General features: G+C 41.0%; 1 protein-coding gene across 1 annotated transcript in view; it reads right to left on the minus strand.

Moving 5' to 3' along the window:
- The window catches only part of LOC307034982 (unconventional myosin-Ic-like), a gene marked incomplete at its 3' end in the record, with an annotated part of 70,438 nt that overhangs the window by 4,343 nt on the left and 53,738 nt on the right, over window positions 1-12,357 (minus strand). Inside the window, exons 3-4 of the mRNA XM_079673906.1 lie at window positions 2,730-2,885; window positions 1,412-1,527 (exon numbers count right to left, since the gene is read on the minus strand). Of these exons, the coding sequence (XP_079530032.1) occupies window positions 1,412-1,527; window positions 2,730-2,885 (272 nt within the window). The remainder of the gene's footprint in view (window positions 1-1,411; window positions 1,528-2,729; window positions 2,886-12,357) is intronic.

A 12,357-nucleotide genomic window follows, 5' to 3' on the forward strand; every position in this document is an offset into this window, starting at 1 on the left:
ATTGTTTTACATGTTCGAAAATAAATCAAATCAAATATTGGGTTTTCAAAAATATTGGGCTGCGAAGGTTCAACATGGACTCCAGGATACTCTGAAAATCTACAGGTGATAGAGAGCATCCTGACCTTCTTTGTTTTATTTTTTATTTTACCTTTATTTAAACAGGATAGGTCTCATTGAGATTAAAAATCTCTTTTTCAAGAGAGTCCTGGCCCAAGAATGAGAGAGAGCATCCTGGCCTTCTACAGGTGAGAGAGCATCCTGACCAGAATATAAAACAAAATAAAACTCCCATGGTTGGCATAGGGAGAAAGAGCTATTGAGAAAGGAGGACATCACTTCTTGAGTCCACATAATGCTCCTGATTGTTTTGGGTTTAAGGGAATTCCCTCATCATTCCTGTGGAAAACGTTCCGCACAAACATTGGTGACCTGACGTCCTGCAGACAGTCTGACTGACAGGGAGAGCGTTACGTAGCGTGTTGACTCTGAGCAAATATTACTGCAGGTAAACACAGGAAGCAGGTGCAGCATGTCCTCATCCTCAAGGGAAAAACGCTTCACAAAGCATCAAGAAGTGAAAACAACATGCTGTTTACTATGGATAGAGGTGGGCTGATGAGAAAATCAACTTTATAAAGAGACTATGAAGAGTCCCAATGAGACGACTAAACTTCATTAAGCCCAAGATCAGCCTCCTTTAGCTTAGCGGTGGTGACGTGAAGTCATGTGACCGTGCTGTAGTTCCTTTATAGCCCAACATTAGCCACCTTTAGCTTAGCGGTGGTGACGTGAAGTCATGTGACCGTGCTGTAGTTCCTTTATAGCCCAACATCAGCCTCCTTTAGCTTAGCGGTGGTGACGTGAAGTCATGTGACCGTGCTGTAGTGACTTTATAGCCCAACATTAGCCCCCTTTAGCTTAGCGGTGGTGACGTGAAGTCATGTGACCGTGCTGTAGTTCCTTTATAGCCCAACATTAGCCGCCTTTAGCTTAGCGGTGGTGACGTGAAGTCATGTGACCGTGCTGTAGTTCCTTTATAGCCCAACATTAGCCTCCTTTAGCTTAGCGGTGGTGACGTGAAGTCATGTGACCGTGCTGTAGTTCCTTTATAGCCCAACATTAGCCGCCTTTAGCTTAGCGGTGGTGGCGTGAAGTCATGTGACCGTGCTGTAGTTCCTTTATAGGAAGCTTTTTACTTTAGAAATCATAAAGTGGTTAATATGTGGTTGAAGAAAACGTGTAAATATCATAAGCATTTGTTTGACACAGAGATTTTTTTTGTGCTATATCCAATCGAGAAATCCCATTTTTCTTTTATGGAGGGAACCAGGGAGATGCTGCCTTCAGAGTCCACTCCAGAAATACGTCATCCCTACTCTAAAGTGTGTGTGCAGAGGTGTGTACTCACATGTGTGGAGACACCTCGTAGAAGTTGACTCCGCGGTATCGCTCCATGTGGTTCTTGGTGTAGATCTCCAGGTCTTTGTAAGGATTAACTGACACCAGCACTGACCCGATGTACGTCTGGAGGAGAGAGAACATGCATCACATGATACTTTATATATCACACGGGGAAAATAGGGCTTTGTGACAGTTGCTCCATTTTAGAATTAAATAATCAGAGGTGGGAAGTAGTGGAGTACAAATACTTTGTTGCTGTACTTAATTACATGTTTCTGGTATCAGTACTTTACTCCACTACTTATTTTTCTGATCAATTTTTACTTTCTACTTCTTACATGTTGAACACAAATACCTGTACTTTCTACTTCTTACATGTTGAACTCAAATACCTGTACTTTCTACTTCTTACATGTTGAACACAAATACCTGTACTTTCTACTTCTCACATGTTGAACACAAATACCTGTACTTTCTACTTCCTACATGTTGAACTCAAATACCTGTACTTTCTACTTCTCACATGTTGAACACAAATACCTGTACTTTCTAGTTCTTACATGTTGAACACAAATACCTGTACTTTCTACTTCTTACATGTTGAACACAAATACCTGTACTTTCTACTTCTCACATGTTGAACACAAATACCTGTACTTTCTACTTCTTACATGTTGAACACAAATACCTGTGTGAGGGACCAATGGAAACGTTGTCATGTTGCCGTTGGTCACCATGGAAACATTCATTAGCTAACAATGACATTATTGTTCTATTAATATAAAGGGAGGTCAGGTACTCTTTAAAACAGCTGCTGGTTATGGGTACTTTTTACTGAAGTAGATTTCAAAGCCTCTTTACTTTGACTTGAGTAAAGAAGTTTAGTCAGCACTTCTACTTTCACCAGAGTATTTTAAACACCAGTATCTGTACTTCTACTTGAGTAAAGGATGTGTGTACTTTTGCCCTCTCTGGAATCTGGCACTAATGTACATTTCCCAAAGATATTGAAGTGACTGTTATTTAGTATATATTGATTGTTGTGCTTTATTTATGTCTTAATGTGTGCATATGTATAAATGTGTCTGTTGATTGTATATATATATATATATATACTTTTGCCCTGGAATCTAGGGCACTAATGTACATTTCCCAAAGATATTGAAGTGACTGTTATTTAGTATATATTGATTGTGTATATGTATATATAGGATATACATATTTTTATAAATATTTTGTATTCGGGATTGTGGGAAACGTTATTTCGATCTCTCTGTCTGTACACACAAACTCAAAGATTGACAATGAAGTTGACTTTGACTCACGTAGATGAGGTTTTCTTTGAAGCGTTTTCGGAGGTTCTCGATGAACGAGGCTTCGCTCGTGAAGTTCTCCAGGAGAACAAAGTCTGACACCCCCACCCGGTCTCTGGCTGTCAGGGCGGACTCCATCATCGCCCGAACCCCGTCACTGGCCACCACCTGAGGAGGAAACACAGGAGGTGAGGCGTGTTGTTTCAGAAGAGAGAAAATAATCCTTTGTTTAAAGAGTTCAATCGGATCAAACACAAACAAAGCAAAGAGGCTGACTCGTTTGAAGTGGTCACACACACACACACACACACACACACACACACACACACACACACACACACACACACACACACACACACACACACACACACACACACACACACACACACACACACACACACACACACACACACACACACACACACACACACACACACACACACACACACACACACACACACACACACACACACACACACACACACACACACACACACACACACACACACACACACACAGTATCTCGCCAAAGATTAAATCAACATGTTGTCTGCGAGGGAACCCAATCTTTGTGATTCGAAGGCGACATCAACCCCCTGAGCCACAGACACCACAAACCAACCAGATCAAACTCTTAAAGGGGACCTATCATGCAAAATGCACTTTTGTACGTCTTGTATACATGAATATGTGTCCCCGGTGTTCCAGGGAACTCACCAAGTGTCAGAAAACACAACCCTCTCTATTTTCCTCCATACCCAAATCTCTTAAAAAGGGGCTGCAACGGATCTGATACAGACTGATCCAGATTTGAACACTTCTATGACGTCACAGAAGTGGCGCTCAACTATTGGGCCAACTCCACCAATCAGGAGGAGACAGCAACGGACATTGCCGTTGGAAAGCGCTGGAGACGCTGTAGTCCATATGCCAGGCCTGTAGATGGTGCTGTTCTCACAGAATCAGCCCATGATGCAAAGACAGTGTTAAATTGAGCGAAATGAGGAATGGATAAAACGCATGATCTGTTTGGTATTTTGAAAAATAAAAAGTATAGATATGCCTTATATAGGTATGGTCCTACACTATATTATTCAAATATAGCATGATAGGTCCACTTTAAATAATCTTAAATTAGGTAATCATTAAAATAACCCACGAAAAAATAAAAAAATAAAGATAAATAAGTACAAAACTATGTGAGTCTGTTCTTTCTGACTGTGCATTTCCTTTTTCAAGAACACCCTATACTGAATCATCATAAATCAAAACCTTCCCGAATAAATACAATTCAAACTAGAATGAAGTATTCTGTGAGTGTGAGATTTTGTCAAATATTTTTCACAGCGTTATATATAAATTAACCTCGTAAGGGTTATTAAAGGTTATCTTGATAATGTATATTTAGAATACTCAACTTATTGATTTCATTTTCAACATTCCCAATAAATACTTTAAATATAACACTTTTTAAAATGAGCAGGGTTCAATTTGCATCATGATCTCAGATAAGTTGAATCCTGAAATGAAGTGTCTACTTAATTCAACATTTAAAATATATATATAAATATATATCAACAAAAAATACACTTTAGACTCAGGAAAGTCCCCACAGATTAGTCAACACAACAAAACACCTGATATTCATTTCCAGAAGCAGAGTCACGTCTAAAAGCAGTCCCCAAATGTATTCAAACACAGTAGATTTTATGTGTGTATTATCGAAAATGCTCATTAAAACAGCCTCTTAGTGATCTAACTACAAGTAGAAAATCAAAAAGGAGGAACACTTCGACATAGGAGTAAAAAACTTCCACTTTTCTACCAACGTCCCCAAAAAACGACCCGACAACAGATTGAAATAACAGTCAATCCGCAAAACTCACATTTCCGAGGTCATCAGCACGTTTTCCCAGAAAGCCGTTTTGTAGAATAGAGGCTTGAGTTTTACGCATGAGGTTACGGATATCAGCCACGTCCATGTTCAAAGTGTCACAACTTGGGATCAATAGAGAACTGCTCTGTGCTGCAGGTGGAGAGTGAGAGTCAGTGTACAGCTGGTGGTGTTGTTGTTGTTGTGCTGAGCAGTACTGTACTCTCCATCCCTCAGGACAGAGCGGACGAGAGACGCAGAATTAAAAAGGGAACGCTTGAGGGACGAGAGGACTTATTAATTAGCACTGAGGGAAAAATAAAGTGAGGGAGATATGATCCAAACAACACAAAAACTAGTGTCTCTACTTTAAAGAGTCCTCTCCTGCTGATGTTCAGGTGTATATCAGTGTGTAGTGTCTCTACTTTAAAGAGTCCTCTCCTGCTGATGTTCAGGTGTATATCAGTATGTAGTATCTCTACTTTAAAGAGTCCTCTCCTGCTGATGTTCAGGTGTATATCAGTATGTAGTGTCTCTACTTTAAAGAGTCCTCTCCTGCTGATGTTCAGGTGTATATCAGTATGTAGTGTCTCTACTTTAAAGAGTCCTCTCCTGCTGATGTTCAGGTGTATATCAGTATGTAGTGTCTCTACTTTAAAGAGTCCTCTCCTGCTGATGTTCTGGTGTATATCAGTATGTAGTGTCTCTACTTTAAAGAGTCCTCTCCTGCTGATGTTCAGGTGTATATCAGTATGTAGTGTCTCTACTTTAAAGAGTCCTCTCCTGCTGATGTTCAGGTGTATATCAGTATGTAGTGTCTCTACTTTAAAGAGTCCTCTCCTGCTGATGTTCAGGTGTATATCAGTATGTAGTGTCTCTACTTTAAAGAGTCCTCTCCTGCTGATGTTCAGGTGTATATCAGTATGTAGTGTCTCTACTTTAAAGAGTCCTCTCCTGCTGATGTTCAGGTGTATATCAGTATGTAGTGTCTCTACTTTAAAGAGTCCTCTCCTGCTGATGTTCAGGTGTATATCAGTATGTAGTGTCTCTACTTTAAAAAGTCCTCTCCTGCTGATGTTCAGGTGTATATCGGTATGTAGTGTCTCTACTTTAAAGAGTCCTCTCCTGCTGATGTTCAGGTGTATATCAGTATGTAGTGTCTCTACTTTAAAAAGTCCTCTCCTGCTGATGTTCAGGTGTATATTAGTATGTAGTGTCTCTACTTTAAAGAGTCCTCTCCTGCTGATGTTCAGGTGTATATCAGTATGTAGTGTCTCTACTTTAAAAAGTCCTCTCCTGCTGATGTTCAGGTGTATATCAGTATGTAGTGTCTCTACTTTAAAGAGTCCTCTCCTGCTGATGTTCAGGTGTATATCGGTATGTAGTGTCTCTACTTTAAAGAGTCCTCTCCTGCTGATGTTCAGGTGTATATCAGTATGTAGTGTCTCTACTTTAAAAAGTCCTCTCCTGCTGATGTTCAGGTGTATATCAGTATGTAGTGTCTCTACTTTAAAAAGTCCTCTCCTGCTGATGTTCAGGTGTATATCAGTATGTAGTGTCTCTACTTTAAAAAGTCCTCTCCTGCTGATGTTCAGGTGTATATCAGTATGTAGTGTCTCTACTTTAAAGAGTCCTCTCCTGCTGATGTTCAGGTGTATATCAGTATGTAGACTTGTAAGGGAGGTTGAATAGGGTCTGGCAGCCTATGAATGTATTAAATGAGTGTTTTATTAACCCGAGTATTAATGTATTGTTTAAAGTATTATTACAAGTCTGTGAGCTCAAATGTCCCGAATCCAATATGTCCTCGTTTCTCTCACCGCTGGACGCCATGAGCTCTGTGACCTTTTGTTTCCTACGTTTCTACAGAAAGCAAAGAAACTGCAGCTGTGTGTGTGTGTGTGTGTGTGTGTGTGTGTGTGTGTGTGTGTGTGTGTGTGTGTGTGTGTGTGTGTGTGTGTGTGTGTGTGTGTGTGTGTGTGTGTGTGTGTGTGTGTGTGTGTGTGTCTAACATTCCTTGTTAACAGTCGCTACACTTCTCACCTGTCAATCAAACAGTATAATGGCCGTTTGACCTCTCTACTTTGGTAGATTCTTACATATTTCAACTATTTTAAATATTTTTTCTTCTATTTCAACACACACTTTTGTTGACACAGCTGGAAAAATATGACTTCCTGTGTAGCAGAGGACATTTTCTAGGAAAGAATTACAAGAGCGTGGCATAATGCCTTACATTAATGCACACATTGTACAACAATATCTGTTTTCGGATTGTTATTCCATATTTTATTCAATTTCTGTGGAAACACTGTGATATTTTACTATATTTTATATTATTTTTTATATTTTTCTAGTTCTCTATCTGTGCTTTTTAATTGTTGTTTTACTTTTATGTATGCACCATGACATCAAGTCAAATTCCTCGTACGTGTCAACCTACCAAACCGGTTCCTGATTCTGATTCTGATGTTTAGACCCAACATAAAGGTTAAATCAGTTTTAGTGGTCGCACTCATTTGCATCAAGACGTCAGGGTTCATTACAAAACCCTCCGAATGTTGTGGCGCCAGGGAGGAAAGAAACCAGAGCCTAACTTCCCCTCCTCTTCCTACACTTTCCCTCTCTCATGCACTTGTTCCAGCCTCTCCCCTTCTCTCTGCATTACTTCATTGTTTCGTAATGCCACTCTCTCTGTTTGGCTTTCCTCCGTCTACCTACTGGACCCCCGCCCCGGTTCCTAAAGCACACGTCGTCATGTTTTCCAAATCCTGAGCAGCAAACAAGGCCAGATTATCAGGAGGAGACCTGAGGTGGCACAGCGCTCTGCTAGTCTCTGACGGATAAGAGCTTTTAAAGGGTAGGTACAGATATGTGAACAAAAACAAACTGCAGCACCAAAGAGATGTTATGTTTTTGTCGGCTAACCTTGAAATAAGCATCGTAAGGGTGTCTTCGACCAAAAGCATGACCACCGCTAAGCTAAAGGCGGCTAATGTTGGGCTATAAAGGAACTACAGCACGGTCACATGACTTCACGTCACCACCGCTAAGCTAAAGGAGGCAAATGTTAGGCTATAAAGGAACTACAGCACGGTCACATGACTTCACGTCACCACCGCTAAGCTAAAGGAGGATAATGTTGGGCTATAAAGGAACTACAGCACGGTCACATGACTTCACGTCACCACCGCTAAGCTAAAGGAGGCAAATGTTAGGCTATAAAGGAACTACAGCACGGTCACATGACTTCACGTCACCAGCGCTAAGCTAAAGGAGGATAATGTTGGGCTATAAAGGAACTACAGCACGGTCACATGACTTCACGTCACCACCGCTAAGCTAAAGGTGGCTAATGTTGGGCTATAAAGGAACTACAGCACGGTCACATGACTTCACGTCACCACCGCTAAGCTAAAGGTGGCTAATGTTGGGCTATAAAGGAACTACAGCACGGTCACATGACTTCACGTCACCACCGCTAAGCTAAAGGTGGCTAATGTTGGGCTATAAAGTCACTACAGCACGGTCACATGACTTCACGTCACCACCGCTAAGCTAAAGGTGGCTAATGTTGGGCTATAAAGGAACTACAGCACGGTCACATGACTTCACGTCACCACCGCTAAGCTAAAGGTGGCTAATGTTGGGCTATAAAGGAACTACAGCACGGTCACATGACTTCACGTCACCACCGCTAAGCTAAAGGTGGCTAATGTTGGGCTATAAAGGAACTACAGCACGGTCACATGACTTCACGTCACCACCGCTAAGCTAAAGGTGGCTAATGTTGGGCTATAAAGGAACTACAGCACGGTCACATGACTTCACGTCACCACCGCTAAGCTAAAGGTGGCTAATGTTGGGCTATAAAGGAACTACAGCACGGTCACATGACTTCACGTCACCACAGCTAAGTTAAAGGAGGCTAATGTTGGGCTATAAATGAACTACAGCACGGTCACATGACTTCACGTCACCACCGCTAAGCTAAAGGAGGCTAATGTTGGGCTATAAAGGAACTACAGCACGGTCACATGACTTCACGTCACCACCGCTAAGCTAAAGGAGGCTAATGTTGGGCTATAAAGGAACTACAGCACGGTCACATGACTTCACGTCACCACCGCTAAGCTAAAGGTGGCTAATGTTGGGCTATAAAGTCACTACAGCACGGTCACATGACTTCACGTCACCACAGCTAAGCTAAAGGAGGCTAATGTTGGGCTATAAAGGAACTACAGCACGGTCACATGACTTCACGTCACCACCGCTAAGCTAAAGGAGGCTAATGTTGGGCTATAAAGGAACTGCAGCACGGTCACATGACTCCACGTCACCACCGCTAAGCTAAAGGTGGCTAATGTTGGGCGCGATGACATTTAGTCGTCTCATTTAGACACAACAAAACAAAATTGAGAAATCCATTGACCTCCAGACAAGGGGAACAGGAAGTGCTAAAGGACTCATTCCTGCACTAAAAGGCTGTAGTCAATCAATCCCACTTTATTTTTTCACCATTTGTTCCTCTTTCCAGTGTCCCATCCCCCTGTCTCTCCTCCTAACGCAGCACATATTTCAGGAGTGATGCATGAGAAGCTGAGAAAGGCAGAAACAAAAGCAGTTTGACCTTTGCATCGCTCTCAGATGTCCCACTGTTTCTGTAAACCTCCTCCGCTGCTTTCCCTGCGCCATACCAACCTCATGATGGGTCATTATGAGATGGAAACGACATCTAACCTTACATAAGCATGGAATTAGACACTCTCCACTTATCTGTGGAGCGAGGGGTGTATACATAAAGCAGATGTACCGTCTCTATTGGTTCAAGATGGTCAGAGGAGTAATTGATTAGTACATCTGTAGCAAATTAACTGTATAATCCTATTTTAAGCCATTTTCAGGCAAAGTTTTACAGCTTCACAGACATGAGGACAAGGACTTCATTTGGGGATGGGGATATTAAAATGAGCTGATCAATAGAAGAAGGATATTTTACAACACTACAATGTTGTCCCTGAACGCACCACGACAGCACCTATAGGTTTTCTTTATCTTCTGCATCCTAAAAACTAACATTCGTGTCAAAGACAAGGTGATGTTTTTTAAGAAATGAATGGAAAAGGAGGAAATGCAGGATATCCCAAGTGAGAGAATAGATACTGGGAGATTTGTTCTACCAATTTCTTTGATTTGAAAACATATCGTGTCACATGACATACTCATTTCTGAGCTCATACAGATATCAGTGTGTAAACAAGGCTTTAAATGAGAATGATTTCCGCTTTATATGACTTTCATCCTGTTGGTCTACCTCACACTGAACAGAGTAAAGAAACACCTCGTTCCCACAGCGTGTGAACCGACTGGAGTTGAATGTGCACATTGAAACGCTCCAGTGTGTCTTGGAGGAAATAAAGTCCAGCCTGATTTGTGAAGCTTCTAGAATTAGTGAGGCTGGTTCTCGTGAAGAAATGCAGAGAAAGTTTTGCCCATTTTTCTGCATGTTTCCACCGTGAACCCGTCGCCTGCTGGCACTGATTCTCATCGGTTCTGCCCGGTGGAAGAGAAGAGCCATGATGTGGAAAGGAACTGAACGTCTGAGATTCATTTTCTCTGAATGTCCTCCATGTCTGAAAAGTCATAATAATGAAGCTCAGCGCACGTTCAACCGTCTTTCTATCTGTCAGTCACACATTTCAATCTTACTACGCTCTCCAAACATCATTACATTCATCTGTGTATTCTTAGCAATGAATATATATTGTTACATCAAAACAAGTTTGATAACTGAGTGAAATGAGCCGGAAGTACCGGAGTGTCATGAAACGAGTTCAAATCTGTAGATGATAAGGAAAGGAGCTTCAATGCTTCCTTTATCGTCTCCTTAAGGATACACAGGACCATCCTTTACCAAAGGAAAGGAGATATTGCTAACCCACAACAACTGATCATGCAGCACCTTACTTTGAGGAATATAACAATGTTTTTCTACAAAACATGAATCATTTTTGGGGGAAATGTTGAGCTACAGTATGAATTATGTAATAAAACAAAATGCCGATAACTAATTCTGTTTACTTAATCTTTAACCCTCTACATGGAGACGATAGTTAACAAATAGCTTGGCCGATTTAGACACATTTGCGGTGGTTTTTGAGGAAATTCTGACATTTTTAGTCCCCTTAAACTTTCAAATCGACCTAAAATGTATAAAAATCAGCCCGCTGGGGGTAAAAAACAACCACTTTCTGGTTAAAAGTGACAATTTTGATCCTGAAAATGTCAGAAATGGATTCAGTATGCTCAATAATCTCCAAAACAGTCCAAATCGGCCAAGCCATTGTTAAACTAGTGTCTACATGTGCAGCATGAGTTAGCCTCTGGCAGGTTCTGTGTGCTTGGGAGTGGACCCTATTCTCTGTCTGTATTAACAGAGGTGAGCTTCCCCTCTGAACACCAGGTGTGTTCTCAGGTGGATTTGAAGAACAGCGTTGCACAGGAGGACCCATGTTTGTTTGATTGCTGTGGAAACGCCCCTTCAGGCTGAGCCGTGAAAACGCTCATTTCCATCCCGAGAGACTCTTTCTGTTCAGAGCCGTCAGACAGGAGCGACCAGGTGCGAGAAACAAACTGTACCAGGGGCCGCGAGGGCCGAAACAACACCGCCTGCAGCAGGGAGGACTCTGTGAGCGCCGGCCGTACTGAAAACCCTCTACTGACGGGATTTATTTATAAATATATGGAATTATCGAGCAAAAAAAAGCTGGAATTTTTTTTTTTTTTTGAATATTTTTTTGCTTTTCGATATTTTTATTTCTATTTGAGACGTTTACATTTTGGATTGTTTATTTCTAGTCTTTTCATTTCTTTAAAGTGCAATGCCTTGTCTTTTTATGCTGCGGAAACCAAAACATTGCCAAATTAGGATGAATGAAGTCCTTCCTATCTTATCTTAGAAGTAGGAGCGTTAATCCTCGCCTCAGTTTAGGAGATTTTCAGTGTCTGTAGTCGAGGCTAATGCACCATCACTTAAAATGCTTTGACTCACAGTATTTGAAGCTAACGTACCTACAGTTTTTTTGCTGTTATGAGTTTGTATCTTCATGGTTGATTGCACATTATTGTAAGTTGCTAAAGCTAAATGAAATATAGGTAGAAAAGTAATCAAGAATCTCTCCAGATGATATTGCTTTAATAATAACACAACGACGGAACAACAAAAAAAGTTAAAAGAAGGGATTTAGAGGTAGATATACAAATCAAACTTTTAATATTTGTTGTTCACTTGGATACGAAACCCTGAATTTAGGGCTTTGTTTCAGATCACCACTGAAATGTGAGCCGTTTCTGTCTTTGCTCTCGACTAGTTACTCACAGATCACTTCATTCACATGTGATGCCTCTCCGGAAAGCCATGAATTAGTTTTGCTGTGACTTCAGATTTTAGCTAATGTACAAACGACAGTAAGGCCTTGAATTGAATTGAAATGCTAACGTTAGCACACATCTTTCCTGCCAACATCTAGCTTCAGATCTATGCTAGCATGCTAACACTTTACAATGTGATGAGCGACAACAATGCAATGCAATGATTGAGAAACAGAGAGTGGATATAGTGGAAAGTTCAACCATTATGGCGACCGACCAATCCTGTATTAAACACTAGTGTTGTTATATTGTCCTTATTTGTTTACTGCTTTAACAATGCAAACAAGGAATTACACAAACAAATAACCAGCAGCAAGTTCTGCAAGATAAAGTCCT

The sequence above is a fragment of the Notothenia rossii genome (genome assembly GCF_949606895.1).
Source record: "Notothenia rossii genome assembly, chromosome: 4".
In the NCBI taxonomy this organism is placed as follows: domain Eukaryota; kingdom Metazoa; phylum Chordata; class Actinopteri; order Perciformes; family Nototheniidae; genus Notothenia; species Notothenia rossii.